Source organism: Panulirus ornatus, chromosome 42 (assembly GCF_036320965.1).
Source record: "Panulirus ornatus isolate Po-2019 chromosome 42, ASM3632096v1, whole genome shotgun sequence".
NCBI classification, from domain to species: domain Eukaryota; kingdom Metazoa; phylum Arthropoda; class Malacostraca; order Decapoda; family Palinuridae; genus Panulirus; species Panulirus ornatus.
In genome coordinates this window covers 1,904,037-1,931,312 of record NC_092265.1, presented here as the reverse complement: position 1 = coordinate 1,931,312, position 27,276 = coordinate 1,904,037, and the positions used below count along the sequence as shown (strand labels likewise).

At 38.4% G+C, this 27,276-nt stretch overlaps 1 protein-coding gene across 1 annotated transcript; it reads left to right on the top strand.

The window, feature by feature from the left end:
* Nucleotides 1-902: 902 nt before the first annotated feature.
* On the top strand, nt 903-26,839 carry Mettl3 (methyltransferase like 3). The gene is made up of 11 exons (XM_071686308.1): nt 903-1,177; nt 6,443-6,629; nt 9,142-9,272; nt 11,875-12,002; nt 13,104-13,230; nt 14,766-14,943; nt 17,449-17,618; nt 18,029-18,173; nt 22,457-22,604; nt 25,171-25,346; nt 26,477-26,839. Exons 1-11 carry the CDS (start codon nt 991-993, stop codon nt 26,589-26,591), a joined length of 1,692 nt encoding a protein of 563 aa, XP_071542409.1. The 5' UTR covers nt 903-990; the 3' UTR covers nt 26,592-26,839.
* The last annotated feature ends 437 nt before the right edge of the window (nt 26,840-27,276 follow it).

The window sequence follows — 27,276 nt, the reverse complement described above, 5'->3', positions numbered from 1 at the left end:
AATGAGGGGCAACAAATCTGTCCACCACGTAGGAGAGAAGAGATTGGGATAACCTAATTGCAGCTTCCAAGTCAACTAGACCAGGCGAACAGTATCAAAGTAAGATGCAGAACGCTTGTTAAAAAAAAGGATGGTACGAGTTATTTTTTTAAGGTAAAGGTAGTGGATGATTGGAATAAACTTAACAAATATTCTTTGAATGCTGGAAATTACGATTTGAATGATTATTTGATGTAATAGAAGGATCAAGAGATGAAGTCCCTTAAGTGTAGAACTTTCTTCCCAAACTGAAGAAACAGATATTTACACAATCACTAAGGACTTAACAACAAACTTTAGAACAATTAATTGACCAAGCAAGAGGACCATGGTAGTAATGACGTGATTTTCTGGGGAATTTCATACTGATTCAATTAATCAGCAGTCAAAGATATATTTTCAATACATATAATACCCTGTTCAGCGACATAAAATCAAAACTAGTACAATTCATGCATACAATGCGGACATGAGCATACGAAAACTTTTGTCTGTGATTGTGTGAATCCTACCTCCTTGGCATATCTTTTTCACAAAGTAAATATATTCATGTTTGTCAACCCTAAGTGTAAGCGCAGATGTAACCAACTAGTTACAGGTTGTCATATGACAATAAATGTTTATATAGATAATCCTTATAATTTCTGAAGCGTTCATTGGTCAGAAGTCTGTTGTTGTTTAGAAGTTGACCTTTGTACGATAATCAAAATATTGAAATAGTCATATTATATATAAATCTGGATAAAACTAAACATTTTATTTATCAAACTAATAAGAAGAGTTTTTTGGTATAATTATGTTATAGATATATTCGTAATTGATAAATTTTGGTGCTATTTAAACGACAACTGGTTTTCTGCGACGACCAAGTCATGTTGACTCGATGTTTGTGTATGTGTATGCTTATGAAGACAGATCTTGCCAGTGCTTTAATTCTGAATATAACCCAGTATGGGGGACGAGACTTGGGCTAACATTCAGCTTGTGAAGAGCAAGAGGGAGATTTTCAGGGAAAAAATTAAGAAACGAAAAGCAGAGAGGGAAACAATCTTGAGTTCTGTGGTGGGTGGCGGCAGTAACAGTCCAAGTTCTTTTATACCTCCTGTGGAGACGACCTCCCCAACATCTCTTGTTCCTGGTTAGTGGATGGTAGGATCTTGTTCTTTTGTGTTTGACATCATAATGCGATTTCATCGCTTTTGGAATATGAAATGGAATTAATGAAGAATAAGTTGTGGCGTCTTCACTTGTAAAGTTGATAGGACCGAAGATCGGTAAGTACACATTTAGGATTCTCATGGGACCTGCAGGTGTTTATAGACTAGATTTTTAAAGGAAAATAGGTTATGTTAAGAGGGCAAGACAAAAGAAGGAAGAGAATTCCACAGCTAAATGTTTGAGGAAGGAGAGTGCATCTTAAAAGTAGTCCTCGAGTGGTTAGTCCCCATTCAAGCTGTAGGAAGCAACAGGCAATCGCATGCCACGAATCCACTTCTAGGGTTGAGGACACAGAGAGAGCTCACAAGAACAATGGCGAAAATAATACCATTAAAATACAGAGAGAGCAACAACATTGCAGTGTAAGGTAATGTTGAAGAGAGGTGATGCCTGGTGAATTAATGAGATGGAAGGGTTTTAATTCCACTCTAGATAATAGAGAGGTTCAGGATAACCACCCCAGATGTGTGAGCAGTAATTCATACTTGAGCAAATAAAACCCCATTAGGTGTGAAATAGCTGTTCTTAAAAAAATAATTACAGCACCTACACAACACTCACAACTTAAGCAGACTTTGTGATATTGATTATGTGGGGTTTACAGGACAGAGTAAAGAATAGGGTTATGTCCAACATGTTCATGGTATGTGTATGCTAGTAAAGAATCTATTAAGTTCTTTCAGTACTATGGGTGATAAGAAGTGTAAGGCCATCGTTATTGAGATTATGATGAATGTGCTCAAATGTTATGAGTGAGGTGAGCGAACAGCTGATGTTAAGCATGCCCTTGAATTTACCTTATGGATTATTCATGATAGTGCAGAGAAGACCAAGAAGAGTTTATGGATTATTCATGATAGTGCAGAGAAGACCAAGAAGAGTGCCAAAAGTGAAACATTAATCAGTACATCTAAGACCTCACATTCTCAGAGTTCAGTTATGGGGAGAATGGATGAATGTTGAACACCTGGATCAAACACCAAATTCATGCAAGTGTTTCTGTCAGCTTGCTTGTGGTATGATGATGGATTATTTTAAAAGGCAATACTTTTTGTGAACTTACATTTCCCATGAAGAGAAGACCTCCCTAGGATCTAGAGTTTGTCATTTTCTGTTTTTATAGATAGAATTCATTGTACAGAATGTATATTATAGTATTTTATATTTCCTGTGACATACAGTACTTTAGTTTTTCACTGGTGGCATGTATGGCATTGTCATATTGATAACAAAACCCCAAATCCTCCCTGCAAACATATTTGATATGCGTGTTTTTGATTTACGCTACCATTTTCAAGAGCATACCTATCACATTAATCAAGAGGTCCATGTAGAAAAGAGGGTGGATCTGTCAGAAATTAAATACTTGAGGATGATATGTGGTGTGGAAGGTTTATTGAGTAAGAAGTGATAGGGTAAGAGAGAGAGTGTGGTAGAAAGAGGAGAATATGTGAGAGATTTGAAGAGGGTGTGCTGAAGTGGGGTGGACATATGAAAAGGATGCTCAAGAAGGTATACATGTCAGAAGTGGAGGGAACAAGGAAAAGGGGGAATCAAGGAGTAGGTGGAAGGATGGAGTGAAAGATGCTTTAAGGTGTAGGGCCTGAACTTGCAAAAGGATGCAAGGCATGCATGGGATGGAAAGAGTTAGACTGATTCAGTAAACAGGGGTGATGTGAAGTCACGGGGCTGAATTAGGGCATATGAAGTCATCAGGGAAAACCACAGAAAGGTCTGTGGGGCCTGGTTTTTGGTATGAGGCTCTGGTTTCAGAGGAGATATAAGTGGATAAGTCTTTTCTTTGTTCGTAGCACTACCATGCTGTTGCATTAGATATTGAACAAATATGAAAAAGAATTATCATTATTATTATTGTTATTATTATTATTATTATTATTATTATTATTATTATTAATATTGTTTTTTTTTTTTTTTTTTTATACCTCGTCGCTGTCTCCCGCGGTTGCGAGGTAGCGCAAGGAAACAGACGAAAGAAATGGCCCAACCCCCCCCCATACACATGTACATACACACGTCCACACACGCAAATATACATACCTACACAGCTTTCCATGGTTTACCCCGGACGCTTCCATGCCTTGATTCAATCCACTGACAGCACGTCAACCCCTGTATACCACATCGCTCCAATTCACTCTATTCCTTGCCCTCCTTTCACCCTCCTGCATGTTCAGGCCCCGATCACACAAAATCCTTTTCACTCCATCTTTCCACCTCCAATTTGGTCTCCCTCTTCTCCTCGTTCCCTCCACCTCCGACACATATATCCTCTTGGTCAATCTTTCCTCACTCATTCTCTCCATGTGCCCAAACCATTTCAAAACACCCTCTTCTGCTCTCTCAACCACGCTCTTTTTATTTCCACACATCTCTCTTACCCTTACGTTACTTACTCGATCAAACCACCTCACACCACACATTGTCCTCAAACATCTCATTTCCAGCACATCCATCCTCCTGCGCACAACTCTATCCATAGCCCACGCCTCGCAACCATACAACATTGTTGGTACCACTATTCCTTCAAACATACCCATTTTTGCTTTCCGAGATAATGTTCTCGACTTCCACACATTTTTCAAGGCTCCCAAAATTTTCGCCCCCTCCCCCACCCTATGATCCACTTCCGCTTCCATGGTTCCATCCGCTGACAGATCCACTCCCAGATATCTAAAACACTTCACTTCCTCCAGTTTTTCTCCATTCAAACTCACCTCCCAATTGACTTGACCCTCAACCCTACTGTACCTAATAACCTTGCTCTTATTCACATTTACTCTTAACTTTCTTCTTCCACACACTTTACCAAACTCCGTCACCAGCTTCTGCAGTTTCTCACATGAATCCGCCACCAGCGCTGTATCATCAGCGAACAACAACTGACTCACTTCCCAAGCTCTCTCATCCCCAACAGACTTCATACTTGCCCCTCTTTCCAAGACTCTTGCATTTACCTCCCTAACAACCCCATCCATAAACAAATTAAACAACCATGGAGACATCACACACCCCTGCCGCAAACCTACATTCACTGAGAACCAATCACTTTCCTCTCTTCCTACACGTACACATGCCTTACATCCTCGATAAAAACTTTTCACTGCTTCTAACAACTTGCCTCCCACACCATATATTCTTAATACCTTCCACAGAGTTGTTGTTATAATGAATATATTGCTGTTATTATTATTATTATTGTTATTATATAACCCCAGGACCCTTTTTTTCAAGGGCTTATGCAGTTTCAAGACTGCAGTATAGTCAGTAGCAGGGAAAGATTGGACTCCTTTGAAGTTATTTCTTTGATGAGATTGGACTCCAATGATACATCACTGAAGGTGACTTAACACTAGCAACATAACTGCTAGCAGACTGTCTGGTAGAGCCCTTTGTTGCGGTAAATTATGGAAGTAAAAGAAAAGATATGGGTGTTCCAGACACTTGTTAGAAGTGTTGTAGACTAGGGGAACATAATCTGGAGCATCTGTTATAATCTTGTGATGATGGGGAAGACTTACCTTATACTGTCTTTGTAGGTCTTCTAGCCCCACAGTCTGGGCTAAGTCCAAGATGCTGAGTTAATTCAAAGGTCTGCCAAGCTTTTAAGGCTGTGGTCTGCAGGCCCACAAATTCATTGCAGCTTGACTAGTTTGGTAGATTTTTTTAAGTATTTATCCAAGGCTCTCCTGAATCATATAACAGAAAATCAGATTTAGAGTCCAAGTGAAATTTAATTTTCTTGCACTGTAGATTCTGTTGGTTGGCCATAAGTGACAAACTGGAGGCCTTAATGGCACACAAGTGACCAAAGTAGGCATTTGCATGCATATTTAGGATTGGCCAATTTGATGAATGATATGTTTTAACCATTCTAGGAATTGTCTTAATTTTTTGATAAAATATAATTTTTTATGAAGAAGAAAGAACTTTTTTGTGCACCAGGGAGGCCTCAAAAAACAGTTGCACACCAAAAGGGTTAAATACTATTTGTATTAAGATGCTGATAGAATGCCTGTATGTTCAAAGATGTACATTAACTGAGAGAGCTTGGGAAGTGAGTCAGTTGTTGTTCGCTGATGATACAGCGCTGGTGGCTGATTCATGTGAGAAACTGCAGAAGCTGGTGACTGAGTTTGGTAAAGTGTGTGGAAGAAGAAAGTTGAGAGTAAATGTGAATAAGAGCAAGGTTATTAGGTACAGTAGGGGTGAGGGTCAAGTCAATTGGGAGGTGAGTTTGAATGGAGAAAAACTGGAGGAAGTGAAGTGTTTTAGATATCTGGGAGTGGATCTGTCAGCGGATGGAACCATGGAAGCGGAAGTGGATCATAGGGTGGGGGAGGGGGCGAAAATTTTGGGAGCCTTGAAAAATGTGTGGAAGTCGAGAACATTATCTCGGAAAGCAAAAATGGGTATGTTTGAGGGAATAGTGGTTCCAACAATGTTGTATGGTTGCGAGGCGTGGGCTATGGATAGAGATGTGCGCAGGAGGATGGATGTGCTGGAAATGAGATGTTTGAGGACAATGTGTGGTGTGAGGTGGTTTGATCGAGTAAGTAACGTAAGGGTAAGAGAGATGTGTGGAAATAAAAAGAGCGTGGTTGAGAGAGCAGAAGAGGGTGTTTTGAAATGGTTTGGGCACATGGAGAGAATGAGTGAGGAGAGATTGACCAAGAGGATATATGTGTCGGAGGTGGAGGGAACGAGGAGAAGAGGGAGACCAAATTGGAGGTGGAAAGATGGAGTGAAAAAGATTTTGTGTGATCGGGGCCTGAACATGCAGGAGGGTGAAAGGAGGGCAAGAAATAGAGTGAATTGGAGTCATGTGGTATACAGGGGTTGACGTGCTGTCAGTGGATTGAAGCAAGGCATGTGAAGCGTCTGGGGTAAACCATGGAAAGCTGTGTAGGTATGTATATTTGCGTGTGTGGACGTGTATATGTACATGTGTATGGGGGGGGGGTTGGGCCATTTCTTTCGTCTGTTTCCTTGCGCTACCTCGCAAACGCGGGAGACAGCGACAAAGTATAAAAAAAAAAAAAAAAAAAAAAATTTTGTATTATCCACTGAACCTTGCATATAAGAAAAAGTACATTCTGTTATTGTTACAGTTTTTTTTAGTTTATTTACAAGTTTGTTAAAACTAATGATGCATAAAATTTTGCAGGAGCAGCACCAAACAACACAGACGACTCCAATTTAGAGTGTGCCTTGCTAGAATGTCTAAATGGAGCTTTGCCACCTGTCCAGTCTGGTCAGCTTAGTCAGACACTTTCCACAAAATTAAGAAGAACTTTAGAACCTAAGGTTATAGATAATCTACTACAAAAATTTGCCTACAAGGAACTTATAAGGTAAGCAGTAAAGTAAGTTTAACATTTGATTTTTTTTTAAGCTAAATATGTTATATCTGATTCAATTTTTCTGTGAAAGAAAGAGAGGATTAAAGAACTTCAAGAGACTGCATTCCAGTTTTCCATTGCATGCAGTGAATACTCTTAAAGGTGAGAAACTTAGTGGTTAGAAATTTTAGCATACATGACAGTTTTTGTAAAAGTTTGTAATTTTTAGGCAAAAACATTCTTGTATGCTTTTAGAAATTCTGTCATCCAGTAAACAGATCCTTCTAACGTGAAGGTTTCACCTTTACCTTACAATAAAATTTCTGCATTATGATTGCCTTTGTTATTACTAGTTGAACATTTTGCCAAGAACACACATACATGTCTGCTTCATTTTTTTTTCTTTCACTTTAGCAAGTTAAAACCAAAAACAGATTAAGAAATAGCCTCATTTCCTCATGTCCGCTCTCTCGATTGTTATGTATAATGCACCAAAACCACAGCCCTTTATCCACATCCAGGCACCATGGACCTTTCTGTGGATTCCCTTGATGGCTTCATATATGCCCTGGTTCAGTCCACTAGTATCACATCACCCAATGTATACCACATTTCTCCAGTTTACCCTATCCATTGCACAACGTATACCCTCCTGCAGGATCAGCCCTGAGCACTCAAAACTTTTTTCATTCCATCCTTCTATCTCCAATTCGGTTTTCATCTTTTCATTGTCATCTCCACTTCTTGCTTATATGCTTTTTTTGTCAACTTCTGATCAATCATTCTCTTTGGTTGTCCAAAGCATTACAGCATACCCTATTCATCTCTCTAAAACCATACTCTTCTTATAACTACAACTCTCTCTTACTCTGTCTTTTCTTAATCAACATTTCTCACACCATATATTATCCTCACATTTAATTTCCACCACCACTACCCTCTTCTGTACATTATGATCCATAGCCCATGCCTTGCATCCATACCTTCAGACATATCCATTTGGCCCTTCAGATAGTGACCTCTCTTCCCACACATTTCTCAATGTTCCCAGAAACTTTACCCTATTCAACCAGCTCAATTCAACTCCCATGGTTCCATTTGCTGCCTGTTCATTCATAGGTTTCTAAAACACTTCATTTCCTCTAAGGTTTTTTCCACTCAGACTCACATCCCACTGAACCTGTCTCTTTACTGAATTTAATAACTTTGCTTTTATTCATTTATATTCTCAACTCTCTCCCTTCAAACACTATCCCAAACTCAAAAACCAATGTCTGTAGTCTCCCCACTTGAATCTGCCACCAGTGCAAGCATTCAATGCATGCTTTGCTCTCTCTTGCATTTTCACATGTTGAGTCCTCAAAATCTTATTCATTCCATCCTTCCATCTCCAGTTCAGTCAAACTCATCTTCTTGTCCTCTCCATCTCTGACACATACATCCCATAAGTCAACTTAGCCTCACTCAGTACCGCCATATGTCAAAAACATTTCAGCACACCCTCTTCAGCTCTCTCAACAATATTCTTATTACCATACCTCTCTTACCCTATCACTTCTTACTTGACCAACACTTCATATGCATATTCTCATCTTATAGCCCATGCCTCGCATCCAATCAACATTGTCAGGACTACTACACTATCAAACATACCCATCTTTGCCATCCCAGGTAATGATCTCTTGGTTACACATTTTCATCTTTTTTACTTTTAGTAAAACTAGAGCTCTAAGGTACAAACAAGAGCATTATGACAAAACAGCACTCTAAGCAATAATGCCAACCAGGGTATTGCTTTATGCATCAGGATAACTTAAGATAACTGTTTGTTACCTTAGTAATCCTCTTACCTGAAAGTTTGTTCTCTAGGCTTTCTCCATCCTAGAACGTTTTCAAGCTCACAGGACTTTCTAAGCCTGGAGAGAATTGCACGTACTGGAGAATGAACAACTCCCCCTTTCCAGGGTGGTGTCTTGCAAGCATTTTTCCAGGCTGTTGTTTTTTTATTCCACTTTACCTTCAGTTCTTTGGGGAAACTATCTTCTTACCAATGATGATCACCATTAGGCTGAAATCTGTTATCCAAGAATTGTGTATTGACTAAGCAGAGACAAGCCTGGCAGTATACAGGACAATGATATCAGTGCTGATGTAGGGTGGCTGATTGGCCAAGTGAGCAGGCCACTACCTTTAGAAGAGTGATTTAGTCAAAGGTAATAGACAAGTTACCTGACCAAAAGGTGAGGGTTGGAAGGTCCTAATCCCCTGGAATCCAAGGAATTCTATCAAGCTCGTAGTACAGTTCCCCGGGGAGAAAATGCTTTTTAATTCTTCATAACATATATTTCTTATCCAGTGTTTACCCAAAGCATCACCTGAATTATAAAGGTTTAGATTATAGTCACTCTTAGAATTTACATTAGATAATTTTAAGGATACTGCTTTTCTGCTGATGTTATAAGTTATTGGAAAGTGAAAAGTAGTACCTGTATTTCTTAATTTGATGTTTTTGATATTATTTCAGTATAACTCAAGATATTGGGGAGGGTCGTACAACTATAACTGTGACGGCAGTTCAGCATAGCAGAGTCACTGCAGTCCTGGGGGCAGAATATCGGGAAAAGAAGCCACACCCTGTTGCTACTTCTCTACAAGGTATGTGATTATATATATACATATATATATATATATATATATATATATATATATATATATATATATATATTTTTTTTTTTTTTTTTTTTTTTTTTTTATACTTTGTCGCTGTCTCCCGCGTTTGCGAGGTAGCGCAAGGAAACAGACGAAAGAAATGCCCCCCCCCCCCCATACACATGTACATACACACGTCCACACACGCAAATATACATACCTACACAGCTTTCCATGGTTTACCCCAGACGCTTCACATGCCTTGCTTCAATCCACTGACAGCACGTCAACCCCTGTATACCACATGACTCCAATTCACTCTATTTCTTGCCCTCCTTTCACCCTCCTGCATGTTCAGGCCCCGATCACACAAAATCTTTTTCACTCCATCTTTCCACCTCCAATTTGGTCTCCCTCTTCTCCTCGTTCCCTCCACCTCCGACACATATATCCTCTTGGTTAATCTCTCCTCACTCATTCTCTCCATGTGCCCAAACCATTTCAAAACACCCTCTTCTGCTCTCTCAACCACGCTCTTTTTATTTCCACACATCTCTCTTACCCTTACGTTACTTACTCGATCAAACCACCTCACACCACACATTGTCCTCAAACATCTCATTTCCAGCACATCCATCCTCCTGCGCACAACTCTATCCATAGCCCACGCCTCGCAACCATACAACATTGTTGGAACCACTATTCCCTCAAACATACCCATTTTTGCTTTCCGAGATAATGTTCTCGACTTCCACACATTTTTCAAGGCTCCCAAAATTTTCGCCCCCTCCCCCACCCTATGATCCACTTCCGCTTCCATGGTTCCATCCGCTGACAGATCCACTCCCAGATATCTAAAACACTTCACTTCCTCCAGTTTTTTCTCCATTCAAACTCACCTCCCAATTGACTTGACCCTCACCCCTACTGTACCTAATAACCTTGCTCTTATTCACATTTACTCTCAACTTTCTCAATATATATATATATATATTGTATCTTACCTTCCTGCCCAACACTTGAGGATGTGTTCCTGGGAAACACAATTTAGTTGTTTGCTCGATAGTGAATTGAATTTTTCCTAGGATTCAGTGGTATAAGAGAGCTTATATTCCCTAAAGGAGACTCTTCGACCTGATTTTCACAAAAATGTCCATAAAATTTCAGGAAACATACATTACAGATCATGTGCAGTATTATTCTAAGTGTTTAAAAAGTAAAGCACAGAATATTGTATTTAATTATATCTGTTTTAACCAGCCCTATAGCACTTAGGAATATCTTTCTGAGTCCCAACTGACCTTCCCTTTCATCCCATTTTTATTACCCACTCATGACATTTATGAAAGGCAAATACAGATGCAGTGTGCTTAATGACACTAACAGTGGTATAAGTATGAAATATAAGTGGACAGTGTGAAAAATTTTCAAAACATGACAAGAACATTCACCAGTTTGCTGGGGATCCTTCCTCATCAGTTAATGAAAGGGACTCTATCATGTTTTCAGTGAATAATGATAGAATAGAATTTAATGTGGAAATACTGAATATAGAATTAGAAAGAGAAGATATTTTCACAATAAAAACCAATGAAAGAATTCTGCTCTGAAGGACTCTAGTGGTGGAGCATGTAAGCAGGAGGGAGGTGGTGGTTTCTCCATCAAAATGTGCCACCCAAATCTACCAAAACTAATATTAATTCTTTCATGTTTGTGGTGAAAACAATAATGATATAGTATGCACTGTACAAATACCAATCCTGGAATTAAAGAGAAGAGAGTTACACAGGAATAATCATCAGAGAAGCCAGCTGTAAGGGCTCACAATGGTTGTGTGAATTGGACTTTGTTGAGATGAGCAATTTGCTGTGGATACCATTAAGGTGCTCATAAGGAGTGAGTCAGGTTGCTGCCTTCTTAATGAATAAACCTTAACAAGCCCTAGCTGGTATGTTACCAAGAGATGTTCTTTCAGTGCTTGCAGGTCTCTGCTTCAGAAAGATCTTTTTTTTATGACCTTCAAGACCTACATTTTTCTGTTAATAGATCCTCCTTCCATGTACACCTGTGCACACTTATGTGGTGAAACTACATATTGAAGGGCAGGTTAGGTGGTTGGCTCATAACATCTGCTATGAGCTTGTGTTAAGCCTATATTTGAGCAAGACCCCACACTTGCCCTCAATTGTGTCCCAGAACACCTTTCTTTGATGTGGTTGGGTTTACTCTTGACAGGTTCAAGACAGAATAACAAAACAGCTATGCATGGAGCTTTGGTAGTATGATGTCAGAGGCAGCTTACTGAATGATTATAGCTTGGTGTTTGAAAAAGTATTTTTCCCAACTCTCTAGGACACTTTGTGGTTATGCTCTATGTATGCATTTATTGTGACTGTGGCATTATTATTCATATGATGGGTAGAAAGTGAGGGTTCAGGTTAGGAAACATTTGATCACACGCTGAAAACTGACATTTTTATTTTATTTTTTACTTTCCTGGTGTCATCGGTTCCCCTTTTATTTTATCATTGACGCTGTTAGTTAGCCTTGTATGATTTTATGTATCTTATGTTGATTTAGATCTTAAGAACAAACCTTTTAATTACAGATGAAATTCCAGTTGCTGAGAAGGTTACTGTACCAGTTAGTGAACCTCCAATGAAGATTTTGCGTGAAGACAAGGATATCAAGAATGAGAAGGAGAAGCGTAAGGAAACAAGAGAGGATGACGTTATGGTAAGAAAGAAACAGAGTTTATGTAATATAGAAATTATGCTAATGTTTATGTTTCTGTTGTGCAAGTTCTGTCTCATTATGCATAGTTTCTTTACAACCTCCTCTATATGCAGTAGTTTCCTCACATTTTCAATGCTATTATCATGGGAATTTTTTTCCTGTCTCTCTTTAGATATCCAACTGACTTAAAAACCATTAGGAACCTCTAGAGGCAGGCACAGGAAAAATTTCTGCTGTCTTTTGTCTTGTCCCATGGAAGAAATTACAAAACAAATGTGCTTGATGTTATTTTTATTTAATCACCAGGAGATGAAGGACATTGATAGCAGATGGCAGCAAAGAGCGAGAATATCTCTTAAGCATATTTTGATTGTAAAGTATCACATATTGCATCTTGTATCAATTGGATACTGTAATATTTCTTCATACATTCATATTATTCACCTCTATAGTTTTGTCTGTTTAAAAGATAAGAGTGGAGTGTGATACAAACAAAAACAGGACCTTCATGTCCCTCCCCCTCATCTCAAGATAAGGAATCATAACAGCCATACCCCTTCCTACTGGTCATTTTAGTGTGCATAGTGTAATATTTCTAAATATATGTTCATGTTATTCACCATCTATGCTGTGCCTGCGGATGATCACATCTGTAGTCTGTCTCTTCTTTAATTTCAGATGGACTGCAATATATTTTTTTGACCAGCTTATCATTTAACATACATCCTTCATAAAAATATCATCATGATAGACGCATCCATACTCCTTCGTGATTTCTTGAGGTATTTTTCTTACATCTTCATTTAGCACATCTATGAATAACACAAATACCATTTTCAGTATCATCATCTTTATTGTCTCCAACAAAAAAAAATCCTCTCTGTTACTAAAAGTCCTTTGAATATTAGGTAACTGTAATTTAGCCATATGTTTGTCTTTCTTAAACTCGGCTTGCTTACTATGACCATTCACGTTATTATGCATTGCCCCTGTTTATACTACTTACCCAGCTGAGATAATTTTTAGTAAACCCATATGATATCTACTTTTATTGCTTATGTCATGAATATTCTTACTAACTCTGTAATGATTTCTCCTCAGAGCTTGTTATCAGCACAGAGTATTCGTGAACGTGAAACAAAAAAAGTTGGTGAAGAAATAATGGAATTACTGAGTAAGCCTACAGCCAAAGAACAGAGTATTGCTCAAAGATTTAGATCTCAGGGAGGTAAGGAACATGTGTGCAGTATGTGGTAATGTTAGAGTTACTCCAAATGTGAAGCACGTTAGTCTGTGCAAAATGAATGTAAGATTGATGTGTGGTAGACAACGTTAAAGGTATATTATAATGAAACATCGATTTCAGATTTTTACATTGTTTTACTTGAATATATAATGATTGCTAAAATGTTACCAAAGTTACTAATTGAAATCAAGAGTTTAGGTGGATAACACATAAGAATCTCCCCTAAGAATGTAACATTGGCACAACACCACCATGTCCCTTTTCTTGCATAACCATGTTGGATTTGAAATTACGGGTTTTCCATCTGAAAATAGACCAACTTGTGGTAGTTGACTGTCATTTTAGGTAGTTGATTTAATGTTATTTAAAGTAGTAGATTGCAAGAAATGGCTGCCAAAGATATATGAAAAAAAAAATGTTTAATTCCCTCTTTGAACACCCTCTCTTCCCCTGCATTCTAGTATATGAAAAATTCTTTGGGAGGGACCCAAGACACACTTAGTTGTGGAAGGTATATCCTATATATTTCATTTACATAAGATTCAGCTACTATTGTAATGATCATGATCAAACACTGTAATATTTATAACAAATATTGCATTTTAGTCTTTTTTGCATGTGAAGAAAAGTGGTTCCCAATGATTTAAGATTCTTAGAAATGTAGCATCTTAAAGTTCCCTGGATTACATCGATATTGTAATATGTTCATGACCCATGAAATATAACATCATGTTTGTAGCTAGGAATGGTTGATGGGATCTTATATGCAGGAGTTCCCCAGAGCAAGTCAGTTTTATCCAGTGAAGTGTCCAGACAATATAACTCGAGGAGGTTGTCTACAAAAGTTAGAGGTGACAGATATTTTTTATCTTTATGAGTTCTTTTTGACATCTCTGTGCTACATTATTTGTAGCTTTTTAGACTCAGACTTCTATGAATGTTAGGGCTTCTGTGATTAACTTTTTGCTGTTTTGCTTGGCAAGAAGAAAACTAGTAAGTATAGAATTTGTGTGTTTCAGTTTCATGTATAAGGGGAAAAAAATGGGGAAGTTGTTGTTAGGATATTGAAAGATTTTGATAGGATGGTCATCTGATCAATGAGTTAGTAATGCTTAGAGAAATAGATAAAGGGCAGTTGATCATCAGCTATAAATGTTAAGTTTGTTGACAGAGGTGGCTTCTTACTTATGTTGGCTCATTTCAGTCACCCTTGGTAGGTTTCCAGACCACCAAATGCATAAAACTCATTGAGTGGTATGGTGAATGGGTCTTGATATGAAACCTGCACCATGACTCCAGGATTTTAGAGGGACCTAAAGACCTCCTCAAACCATAATGTTAAGAATAACAAAACCAGATTTGCTCATACCACCAGGGTACATCATTTAGTAATTGGACATGCCTTTATTTTTTCATGACATAATTAAGCATATACTTATCTTTTGTATAATAAGGCAAATTCGTTTTAATTTCTATTTGCGATTATGATTATGTGTGGCTTCATTTTATACAACCAGGAGCGAAAGTTCAAGAATTCTGTCCACATGGCACCAAAGAAGAGTGTGAGAGAGCAACAAAAAAGGGTGGTCCTCAGTGTGGGCGACTACATTTTCGTAAAATAATTCAAAAACACACAGATGAGTCCTTAGGAGATTGTTCCTTCCTCAACACATGTTTCCACATGGACACATGCCGGTAAGAGCTTTGTTTCTTTATATGCAACAAACAGATTTGAACCCTTCTGGGCCGTCATCTGCTTGCTCCTACAGAGGATTATCACACCCTCCCACCTAGGCCACCACTACTCCCTCCCTCCTTAGCTCGCAAACCCTCTTACATTAACACCATGCCCCACCTCCCTTACCACCACACCCTTCCTAACCACCATCAATCCCTACCTCCTTGGCTACCACACTTTCCCTCACCACCACTATCTCCCTCCCAGGCCACCACACCCTCCTTCACCACCAGCAGTTTTTTTCCTCCCAGGCCACCACATACTGAATGGCAGAATGGCATTGTTCAGTGGCTCCAACTTCTCATGCCCTGCCATTTTCCCAATTCATTCCTTTCATATTGCTGGCAAAATATTTTCACTGTACAGTAAGATATTCTCTGGAAAATATATTGCTCCAGCAGCCAGCAATATCTCTCCTTCCATGGAATTGATTTGAATCATTGGTGATTGTATTGTGTTTAGGTGCTAGTTGATTTTTATTTTTTTTCAATGTTACTCTTACCATTTTGCCAAAAGACTGGGCTAGCGCTTAGTGCTCATGGTAGGAAAATTGTGTCACGAAGAATGAGTTGTTTGAGTTAAGTATTGCCAAGCATTATGTGTGACAAGGAGAGATTGTATGTTTCTGAACAGAATGCCATTTACAACTCACAGTTTTGCAGGACATAAGCTTAATTTGTATATTGAAATGGATAGTAAGTAAACCTTGAATCATGTCCATCAGGTGATGTTCTCTAAGGAAATTAGAGCCACCATCAATTGTTGTCCTATATTTGGATGCCTAGATAACCTTTACAGGTATCCTCCATTGCCAGGAAGGCACTGGAAAAATTTGTGCTTTCCTAAGTACCCTAGCAACCACCAAGTTAATTGCACAGCTGTCAGCCTACAGGTCATGCATACAGGATTACCCTGTGGCAAATGTGTAGATTATTGGATGACCAATGTGATGAGGAGGAAACTTAAATTTTTCAGTGTGTGAGGAAATTGAGGAAAAATTTATGAGAAATTTGAAGAAATATCTGTCATAGAAAGCGATCTTAGTGGGAGTATGTAGAAGGAAGGCCTGCATGGGAGGCATTGCCATTGACTCCAAATTTGTGGAAGAAATTTCACATCAGTTGCACCTAATTTTCTCTGTGCAGGCATGTGATGATGGAGGACTGTGGAAACAGATGATGGATAAAGAACAAGAATATTGCCAACGAATAAACGTCTTCAGTATCCATCCTTCCTGCACTGGCCTCACATTTTTAGTTGCATGATTAGAATGATATTTCAAAATATATATATGGTATTCACCACCAACACTTTGCCTTTGTATGAAACAAGAAACGAGCTTGAAACTAAGTTCAAGCTAAAGAAAAAAAAGTGTTATCTAATTTTCCTCCTACACATGCTAGCCACTTGCTATTGTCACACATTAGTGGTATGAACAGTGTAATGTTTCTAAATATATTCATGTCATTCACCACCAACATTATGCGTTTGCATGAAATAAGAGTGCACTGTGAAGACAAGCTCAGTACAGAGAAAGAAGCATCAGCTCCATGTTCTCTTCTCTTAGGAGCTGTCAGCCATGTCATCCACACTACCTTCCAGCCCTCACACAGCTGTAGACCAGACCAGAGTAAAGGTAATACCGTAACATTCTGGATATTTTCTATTACTTTTGAATGCTAATCTATTATTTCATGAAGAGGAATTTTTTTCACTTTCTGTAATGGAATTTCTGGACCATGCTCACTATTTAAGGGTTAAGAGAAGGGTTTGAAAATAAGCTTTTCAAGAATAGGGCTTCAAAATAAAGTCCAGCACTCCCTAGTGTGTTGCACAAGAAGTATTTTGTATATGTTCCTTGTTAAAAGAGTTATATAGCTTAGGGGTAATTTTCTTTAAACATTAAAGTTGCATAAGCAGTAAACCATTGTGTAGCTCATTGTGATTTACTTATGAAGCATGGAAAATTATTTCTTCATGAATATGTTTGCTTTATTCAAAGCAAATTACAAGGAATTTATATTTTGACCACCGCCCTTTATGCTTTTTTGTTCCACCTGTAAGGACGGCAGTCCCAAATCATGTGGACTGGTAACCTGAAGTTGTAAGTAGTCAGATCTAAGTGGGCAAAACTATTTTGTACAAATGTTTAAGGGTGGCCTCTTGTTGTTAGTGCTGGTTAGGTGACCAATTGTTATTTGTAATTAAGCTTCTGTCTGATAGGGTATAGTACTCATACTGTGAGAAACCAGGGAAAGCATAAGACATTATAACTTGTTTCTGTCTGAGCAGTAAAAGATTTTTCTTAACACTTTATTATGTAGTTTTTAAAAGAGTAGTCATTGCAGACTGCACTGCATTGACATTGAGCACATATTATATGTTGAACAGAGGAGGTTGATATTGGAACATTCATTGATTTAGACTGGGAAAAGCTCCTTGCTTACTGTTTTCCATTTCAGTTATGTTCACTATGAGGTAGATTACACAGGAGTTTCTGGGCAGCAGCAGCAAGATCAGCCGTCCTCCATCATTATGCCTATGCCACGACCACGCCCAGAAGAAAGGACTATCTTATTTCCTCCACAATGGATACAGTGTGATCTTAGATATCTGGACATGGCTATACTAGGCAAGTTTTTGATATGTCAGAAATTTTTGTGTTTGATATTGAAAGAGATCTGGAATTTTGAAATTTTCTTGACATAATAGTAACAAAGTAAACAAGTTGAAATGGTGATAATAGAGTGATGACTACCTTGTAAATGATCACCTGCCTTTTGTGGCCAGATTTAAACCATATTAAGGGAAAAGAATAGTGTTCCCCAGATTTATCAGTAGTTGACAACTGCATCTAGCCTTACTGCCATAATTTGCATCTGATAAAGAACAGAAATGAGTCTCATATTTCATGCCATTTCATTTTTGGAACAGTGTAACAGTTATTATATTACTCTCTACCAGATGAAATCCAAACCACTTTAAGGATAGTTTCTGGTTCTGCGGTTGTCATCGCTCATCTTATTTCATTTTCTTCTCTAGGAAAATTTGCAGTTATCATGGCAGATCCTCCTTGGGATATCCACATGGAACTTCCTTATGGTACTATGTCGGATGTTGAAATGAGGCAACTGAACATTCCTACAATTCAAGATGAGGGACTAATCTTTCTATGGGTAACTGGCAGGTAAGAAATTCATTTGTTTCATGTTTTTAGATTCCCCTTACTTATAGAAGGCAACTAAAAGGGGAGGGAGCGGGGGGCTGGAAATCCTCCCTTCTCATTACTTTTTTTAATTTTTCAAAAGAAGGAACAGAGAAGGGAGCCAGGTGAGGATATTCCCTCAAAGGCCCAGTCCTCTGTTCTTAACGCTACCTCGCTAACACGGGAAATGGCGAATAGTTTAAAAAAAAAATATATATATATATATGTTTGATGATAGAGTGGCAGATATAGGGTGTTTTGGTCGAGGTGGTGTGCAAAGTAAGAGGGTTAGGGAAAATGATTTGGTAAACAGAGAAGAGGTAGTGAAAGCTTTGCGGAAGATGAAAGCCGGCAAGGCAGCAGGTTTGGATGGTATTGCAGTGGAATTTATTAAAAAAGGGGGTGACTGTATTATTGACTGGTTGGTAAGGTTATTTAATGTATGTATGACTCATGGTGAGGTGCCTGATGATTGGCGGAATGCGTGCATAGTGCCATCGTACAAAGGCAAAGGGGGTAAGAGTGAGTGCTCAAATTACAGAGGTATAAGTTTGTTGAGTATTCCTGGTAAATTATGTGGGAGGGTATTGATTGAGAGGGTGAAGGCATGTACAGAGCATCAGATTGGGGAAGAGCAGTGTGGTTTCAGAAGTGGTAGAGGATGTGTGGATCAGGTGTTCGCTTTGAAGAATGTATGTGAGAAATACTTAGAAAAGCAAATGGATTTGTATGTAGCATTTATGGATCTGGAGAAGGCATATGATAGAGTTGATAGAGATGCTCTGTGGAAGGTATTAAGAATATGTGGTGTGGGAGGCAAGTTGTTAGAAGCAGTGAAAAGTTTTTATCGAGGATGTAAGGCATGTGTACGTGTAGGAAGAGAGGAAAGTGATTGGTTCTCAGTGAATGTAGGTTTGCGGCAGGGGTGTGTGATGTCTCCATGGTTGTTTAATTTGTTTATGGATGGGGTTGTTAGGGAGGTGAATGCAAGTGTTTGGGAAAGAGGGGCAAGTATGAAGTCTGTTGGGGATGAGAGAGCTTGGGAAGTGAGTCAGTTGTTGTTCGCTGATGATACAGCACTGGTGGCTGATTCATGTGAGAAACTGCAGAAGCTGGTGACTGAGTTTGGTAAAGTGTGTGAAAGAAGAAAGTTAAGAGTAAGTGTGAATAAGAGCAAGGTTATTAGGTACAGTAGGGTTGAGGGTCAAGTCAGTTGGGAGGTAAGTTTGAATGGAGAGAGAAAAACTGGAGGAAGTAAAGTGTTTTAGATATCTGGGAGTGGATCTGGCAGCGGATGGAACCATGGAAGCGGAAGTGGATCATAGAGTGGGGGAGGGGGCGAAAATTCTGGGAGCCTTGAAGAATGTGTGGAAGTCGAGAACATTATCTCGGAAAGCAAAAATGGGTATGTTTGAAGGAATAGTGGTTCCAACAATGTTGTATGGTTGCGAGGCGTGGGCTATGGATAGAGTTGTGCGCAGGAGGATGGATGTGCTGGAAATGAGATGTTTGAGGACAATGTGTGGTGTGAGGTGGTTTGATCGAGTAAGTAACGTAAGGGTAAGAGAGATGTGTGGAAATAAAAAGAGCGTGGTTGAGAGAGCAGAAGAGGATGTTTTGAAATGGTTTGGGCACATGGAGAGAATGAGTGAGGAAAGATTGACCAAGAGGATATGTGTCGGAGGTGGAGGGAACGAGGAGAAGTGGGAGACCAAATTGGAGGTGGAAAGATGGAGTGAAAAAGATTTTGAGTGATCGGGGCCTGAACATGCAGGAGGGTGAAAGGAGGGCAAGGAATAGAGTGAATTGGATCGATGTGGTATACCGGGGTTGACGTGCTGTCAGTGGATTGAATCGGGGCATGTGAAGCGTCTGGGGTAAACCATGGAAAGCTGTGTAGGTATGTATATTTGCGTGTGTGGACGTATGTATATACATGTGTATGGGGGTGGGTTGGGCTATTTCTTTCGTCTGTTTCCTTGCGCTACCTCGCAAACGCGGGAGACAGCGACAGAAAAAAAAAAAGATTTTTGCCATTTTGAGTCCAAACAGAATTTTAAGTTTTTACCTTTAATGTTTATACATAACTGTATTCCTGTAGGATTGAGCAATGTTTTTTTTTTATATCCCATCTTCTTTTATTATGTTATTATATCTTTCATATGCTTTGATTCTCCCTTTTGACTTCATGTTACCCTTTATATACCACATCACTCAAGTTCACTCTATCCTGTGCATGCCTTGCATCCTGTTGCATGTTTAGGCACTGAACACTCAAAACCTTATGTACTCCATCCTTCCATCTCCTGTTTGTCTCCACTTCTGACACATATCCTCTTTGTCAACTTCTCACTCATTTTCTCCATGTGACCAGACTATTACAGCACACACTCTTCAGGTATCTCAGCCATACTCTTTTTCATTATCCCAGTTCTCTCTTACCTTATCATTTCTTACTCAGTCATCCTCCTCACACCACATGTTGTCTTCAAAAATTTCATTTCCAGCACATTCACCCCCTTTCCATACGTTCTCACTTACAGCCCATGCCTTGTATCCATACAACACTGCTGGGACTACTGTACCTTCAAATATACCCATCTTTGCCCTCCCATATGGTGACCTCTCTTTCCAAACATTCATCAGTGCTCCCACCTATTGTCCTCTTACGCACCCATAACTCACTTCAGCTCCCATGGTTCCATTCATTACCATATCCTTTCCCAGGTATCGGAAACACATCTCCCAGAACATCCGTGCTCCTTTCCATAACTGTACAACATATCTCTCCATGGTTATATCCATGCATATTCAGGCACACTATTGTGAGCCTTCAACCCATTAAAGGTGGGCAACATTACTTAATGTTCATACAGTAGAAGTCAGGCAACGTTATGAAACATTGGGCTATTTTGCGTCATGATTGTTTTTTGAATTTTGGCAATGTGGCATCTGTCATCTACTATCATGACCTCTTTTTACCAATTCCTTTAAACAGCTACCCTTTCTCGCCCATCCATGATTAGCACCAGTATTAGCTATTATGTAACATTTGCGCAGTAGGGGATGGGCATTACATAATGTTGGGCCCTTTTGCATCTTAATTGTATGGTGAAAGTGGATGGTATGGCACACTGACATGTAAATATATGTACTTTGCATTTGTAAATAAATGCGTTGATGATAAATTCAGTGTAAAACAAAAATGATCACATAGTCCCCTGGCCTCGTCCCAGGCACGCCTGATAAGCTGCCCACTGCTGGTCCTCCCACACTATGCCTCCCCTCCTCCCACAGCCAGCCAGCTTGGCTTCTTCTCTTACAACTTTTAAGAAACTGAACTACAAGAAGGGAGGGTTTCCAGCCCTCCACTCATGCTGCTGTTGTTAACTTCTGTGAAATACATGGAATGTGCGGGTAGTATTCATTCTACCCTATTACATAATTTGATTATAGTGCATGAATTAGTCGAGCACCTACTGAAGAGAACTTTGTTGAAAAACATATATATTTTCAGTTTACTGTATCATTCATTTGGTGTAAGATTCTTTTTCATTTACTCTTCATTCTCTCCACTGTTTAACAATGTCATCTTTTATTTCCTGGGATTCCTCTTCTATCTTTCTCACTTTCTCATTTATAGTTTCACTGATCTTCTCATCCACAAAAGATAGCTAGTCATGTTTTTCCTTACCTCTTTTGTGTCTAATCCTGTTCTCCCTCTTAGGTGATGCTATCAGCATACAATATGGCTGCCTTGTTTACTTTGGTAGTCTTCAGAAACTGCAAAAATTCTCTAAAATGCCAAGAGTATTGACTTACCAGTTAATGTTTGTTTCAAATGCATTTGTGAATATGTTGAACCATTTGTGAAGTGAACCCAAAACTCAATTCTTTAAAGATAACAGAAAGATATAGAGCTCTCTGTTTCTGTCCACCTGTAAAGTGTGCTTGTGTGTGCTTCAAAGGTGCTGTACCTGACTTAGTCTGTAGAAATTCTTTTTTGCAGCTATTTTAGATGCTTTTTTCAGGTGTGTAGCCTTAAAATATGAGATGTTTACAACAACTAAGAAGCTAGGCATAAAATTTGCATATGACACTTGTTGTAAATCTGGGATTTAGCTTTATTTATTGTAAATGAAAGAATAATAGCCCTTTTTTGGAAAGGACACAAAAATAGACATATCCTTAGAATGCAATATTGCATTTCTTAAAGCTTCATTCTCAAAATGAAGTTAAAACTAACATTTTTAATTGCTTTTCAGAGCGATGGAGTTAGGTCGTGAGTGTTTAGAGCTTTGGGGATACGAGCGAGTCGATGAAATTATTTGGGTTAAAACAAATCAGCTTCAGAGAATTATCCGTACAGGGAGGACAGGACATTGGTTAAATCATGGCAAGGAACACTGTCTAGTAAGATATTTTTGTTATTATTCAGGGCTTAACATATTTTTTTATATCTAGCTTTTCTGTTTTCAGATTTGTTTCATTTTCTTCATTAGATTTTAAAAGAAATATTTGATGTAAGTGATAAGCATATTCTTTTTATCTGAGTAACTGGATTTCTTCTCTAGTAGTACAAAAATATATACAAACAAGTCCCAGTAAGGTATCCTCTTTACCTATATACTAAATCTAATTTTTTGCTATAATCATTGTGATTCGTTAGTGATTTTTTCACGACAGCAAAATTATAAAAGTTTGAAAAATTATTAGCAGCACCACCTGCTTGGCTTTCTAAATCCAGCTAAAGCTGATCAACTTCCTTACTAGAAAGCACACAAGAATTTGCTGACTTTGGTATGACTTGAGGCTGACTTACTGTAAGTGGAAATTGTTGCAAACTGTCAGCTCAGCAACCACCCAAGCCTGATGGATAGCCTTGAAATGGAGGCACAAAACTCTTTGTGTAAATTGATGTCATCACTAATGTAAATTTACATCTTGAGTTAAAGGATTAACCCCAACCCATGACTATAGCTTGAAATGATATTCACCATATGCAGAGGAAAGTAAAAAAGATATTCCAATATTCCCTCAGCGTATTTCCATATCATGTTACATAAGAAAACACCTACAAAAAAAATATGTATATTTTCCTCAGTATTGGTTTAGGGGTGTTTGTTTGAAGGGGCAGGGCCTTGCCTAATGGCATGGCAGCTTATTACTTGTGTATGTATATGATGATTATGGTTATTTTCACTAACGTAAATTTACATCTTGAGTTAAGGGATTAACCCGAACCCATGACTATAGCTTGAAATGATATTCACCATATGCAGAGGAAAGTAAAAAAGATATTCCGATATTCCTTCAGTGTATTTCCATATCATGTTACATAAGAAAACACCTACAAAAAAAAAATATGTATATTTTCCTCAGTATTGGTTTAGGGGTGTTGGTTTGAAGGGGGAGGGCCTTGCCTAATGGCATGGCAGCTCATTACTTTTGTATGTATATGATGATTATGGTTATTTTCCAAGTATGATGTTATTTTACATACATGTAAACATTTTTTTCATTGTTATACTTGATCGCTGTTTCCCGTGTCAGCAAGGTAGCACCATGAAACAAAGAAAAACTGGCCCATTCACTCATATACACATACATATACATAAACGCCCGTACAGGCATGTATACATACATATACATATCAACATATACACATATACATACATACAGAGACATATACATATATACACATGTATATATTCATACTGGCTTGCCTTCATCCATTCCTGGCATACCCCATCCCACTGGAAACAGCATTGCTACCCCTTGCTTCAGCGAGTTAGCGCCAGGAAAACAGACAAAAAAGGCCGCATTCATTCACAGTCTCTAGCTGTCGAGTGTAATGCACCAAAACCACAGCTCCCTATCCACATCCAGGCCCCACAACTTATGGTTTTTCATCTGTGATTTTATACATCCCATATTCCATATCTCCTGTGATATGTATTTGTGTGAGTTACATACATTTATGTATTTATGAGAAGGGAAAAATAAGAAGTATGTTTGAGGAGAGGAACCTAGATGTTCGAGCTTTCATTGAAAGAGCAAAATAGGAGGGGTAAGAATGCTTTGGGATTAGCATGAGGGCAAGAGCTAAGGAAGGAGAAATTGCTGCTACTGAAGATGTGAAAATGTGTGTAATAGTGTAAGGACGTGAGCTCCAGACTTATGTTGGTGAAAATGAAAGTGGATTACAAGAGGTGGATGATTACTTTCATGTGCCTAAGTACCTGAAAATAAGAGGACTAAGGAAGAGAGGTAGGTGTTTTAGGAGCTGAGTGAGAGTGTCAGCAGTTTTGTTTCAAGGCTTCAAGTATTAGTGATGGGTGCATCTTCATTAGATGTTCCTATTCCTTCATTGTAAATTTCATGGAACCTTTCACACTAGGCCTTGGTTCCTGGCAGACAAATTTTGTTTCCCATTTTTGTTACCAGAGAAATTGTCGAGTTTTGTGTCGGAAGTGAAATGTCGGAAAATGATATGAGGTGTGAAGAGGATTGATTATATTAAAAATGTAAGAGAAAGGTGTGGTTATAAGTGCAGCCTGATTGAGATGGGTGAGGATGAAGTTTGCTTGTTGTGATATTAGTACAGCTCTCTCTTTAATGTTTGTAAATGACAAACGCAGGGGTAATATATAATCTTTTTGTGAAGGTTTGCTAAATGTAATATTTGTACATTTTCTATTCAGAGCTTGTTAATAAGAAATGCAAGGGATCTAAGAGCAACACTCTGTACACAGAGAACCTACTTAGTGAGCACCGCAAATCCAGATCACATCCTTATCTTAGGAATTTATAATCAGTAAATGTCAAAACATATTTACTCTTTTGCTTGCTGTATGATGATTTGAATACTTAAGACATAAATCATTAAAACTATTGAATATTGTTGAAAACAATAAATGTTATTGTGCAAAAAAACAACAAATTTTCACCATACTAAATTCTTCATTTTTTATAATAGGTAGGTATGAAAGGAAACCCAAAGATAAATCGAGGCCTGGATGGAGATGTCATTGTAGCGGAAGTGCGAGCCACCAGCCATAAGCCTGATGAAATTTATGGCATAATTGAGCGTCTCTCACCAGGCACTCGAAAATTGGAATTGTTTGGTCGACCCCATAATGTTCAGCCAAATTGGTTAGTGTGCTTCATGCTTTTGCTTGTCAGTTGTATCTATGTTGGTTATAATGAACTTGTTGTTAGGTTTGCTGAAAATATCTGGTGTCAGTAAGTATAATTTAGGACTGACTGAAAAAATAGGAAACTGTAAATGTTTAGTCTTCATGCTGTTTCCTGTGAGGCAGGGTGGTGCTGGGAATGGATAATGAATGTGCATGTATATGTTTGTATGTTTTGACATGGGATTGGCAACGGTTGCTATATTTGTGGTAATTGTTGGAACCAGGTGCACATCTTTTCACCGGTAAATCTCCTGGGGAGAATTCCCCATAACTATCTTTTCAGAGAGTTCTACCCAAAACTGACTTTTAAGGATTTACTGAATTGGCAGCCCCAAATAGAGGAGATTTTCCTGGTGTCAGAAATTCATTTGCGTAGTTCCGTTTGGTTGATTTAACAGTGTTCCCAGATCACCTTATCCTTGGGTCAGGAGCTTATTGTCAAAGCACTGACTTTTAAAACACGTGTATGGGTTTTCCCAAACACTTTTGTAGCTTGAAATTTTGGGAAGCATGTGCCTGTAATTTGCTTCATAATATTCTTGCATCTACTCAGACAGAATTGAATTGTTTTGGAACCTTTTGAATTGTTACTGAAGATTAAGATTCTTAAATTTTTGAAGCTTTCTGTTTAGAATCCTACCCTTCAGATAGAAAAGCTAGTGGTAATATTCTGCTAGCGACAGCTATGGATAGTTGTGGAAGCAAACACCAGCTGGGAATTTAAACACAGGCAGGAAGCTTAAATTCTTCATGTGATGATGGGCAGGACTACGATGCTTATCACAGGATGAAGGGATGATTTATAAACTGACTGTCGCAGTGCCATCCTTGTTCTGAAGCCAGCCAGTAGGATGATGATTCACTGAGGTAGTGACTGTTGCGTGAAGTGGAACACTCCTGGTGCAGGCTTTAGCTGCTAATACTGTTTGGATACAAGTGTAGGGTAAGGGTTTAGAGGTTTCCAACACTGGAAATCATAGAGATTCTTTCAGGCTTCTAGGGCACCAACTCAGAGAGAAACAGTTTTTCTTTCTTCTAAACTCTTATTTTTATATATACCTATTCTTGTAATATTATTATTTGCAGGGTCACTCTTGGAAATCAGTTAGAAGGTGTCAATCTCCTGGAGGAAGATCTTGTGAAAGCTTTCAAGGAACGATACCCAGATGGCATATGCCGGAAGCCACCTTCACAAAAATGATCGTACTATAAGCTTCATTGGAGCAAACAACACTATAATCCAAAGTGTAAATGAAATATGTTATAACATGGTCATTGTAAATCAGTGTTGAACAAGTGTTTAAACTGTCTTTCATTGGCTGTGGATCATGTTTTTGGGAAGGTCATATGAAATTGATGAGACTTTATGTATGAAAATTATCCATAATAGGTAACAGGATTTTTGAAATATTTCTTTACTGACTAGGCAGAATACATTATTGAAGTTTTTGTCCACAATTTTATAACCTCATTCTTTTGAGAAAGAATAAAAAAAAGCACCTAACTTTATATATATGGTTGTCAAAGGAAAGGATCTGTATGTATAGCTTTCTCACTGATTATTCAGTGTCAGTGGCTATTACAACATAACAATCATGTTAAATGATTTTTTAACATATTCTAGGACAATATCAGGCAACAGTTAATATTACTTAATTTTTCAGAATTTTCATGCCACAATTTTTCCTATCCCAATTCTTCATTCTTATTATGTTTGAGTAGCTCCGTTTTGCAGCCATGGACCATGTGATATCATTTATTGTGGCCCAGTAGACCAAATGAATGAGAAAAAGAGTTTATAAGATATTAATGCTTAAACCAATAGCTACATATTCTGGTAACAGTCAAACCAACCCTGAAACAAGTGACTGCTCCTCGTATTGAAC

Coding starts and splice junctions, on each gene's coding strand:
- Mettl3 (XM_071686308.1), top strand. CDS start 991: ATGGGGGACGAGACTTGGGCTAACATTCAGCTTGTGAAGAGCAAGAGG. Junction 13,231..14,765: donor AAGATTTAGATCTCAGGGAG/GTAAGGAACATG, acceptor TTATACAACCAG/GAGCGAAAGTTCAAGAATTC. Junction 18,174..22,456: donor TTTCTATGGGTAACTGGCAG/GTAAGAAATTCA, acceptor ATTGCTTTTCAG/AGCGATGGAGTTAGGTCGTG.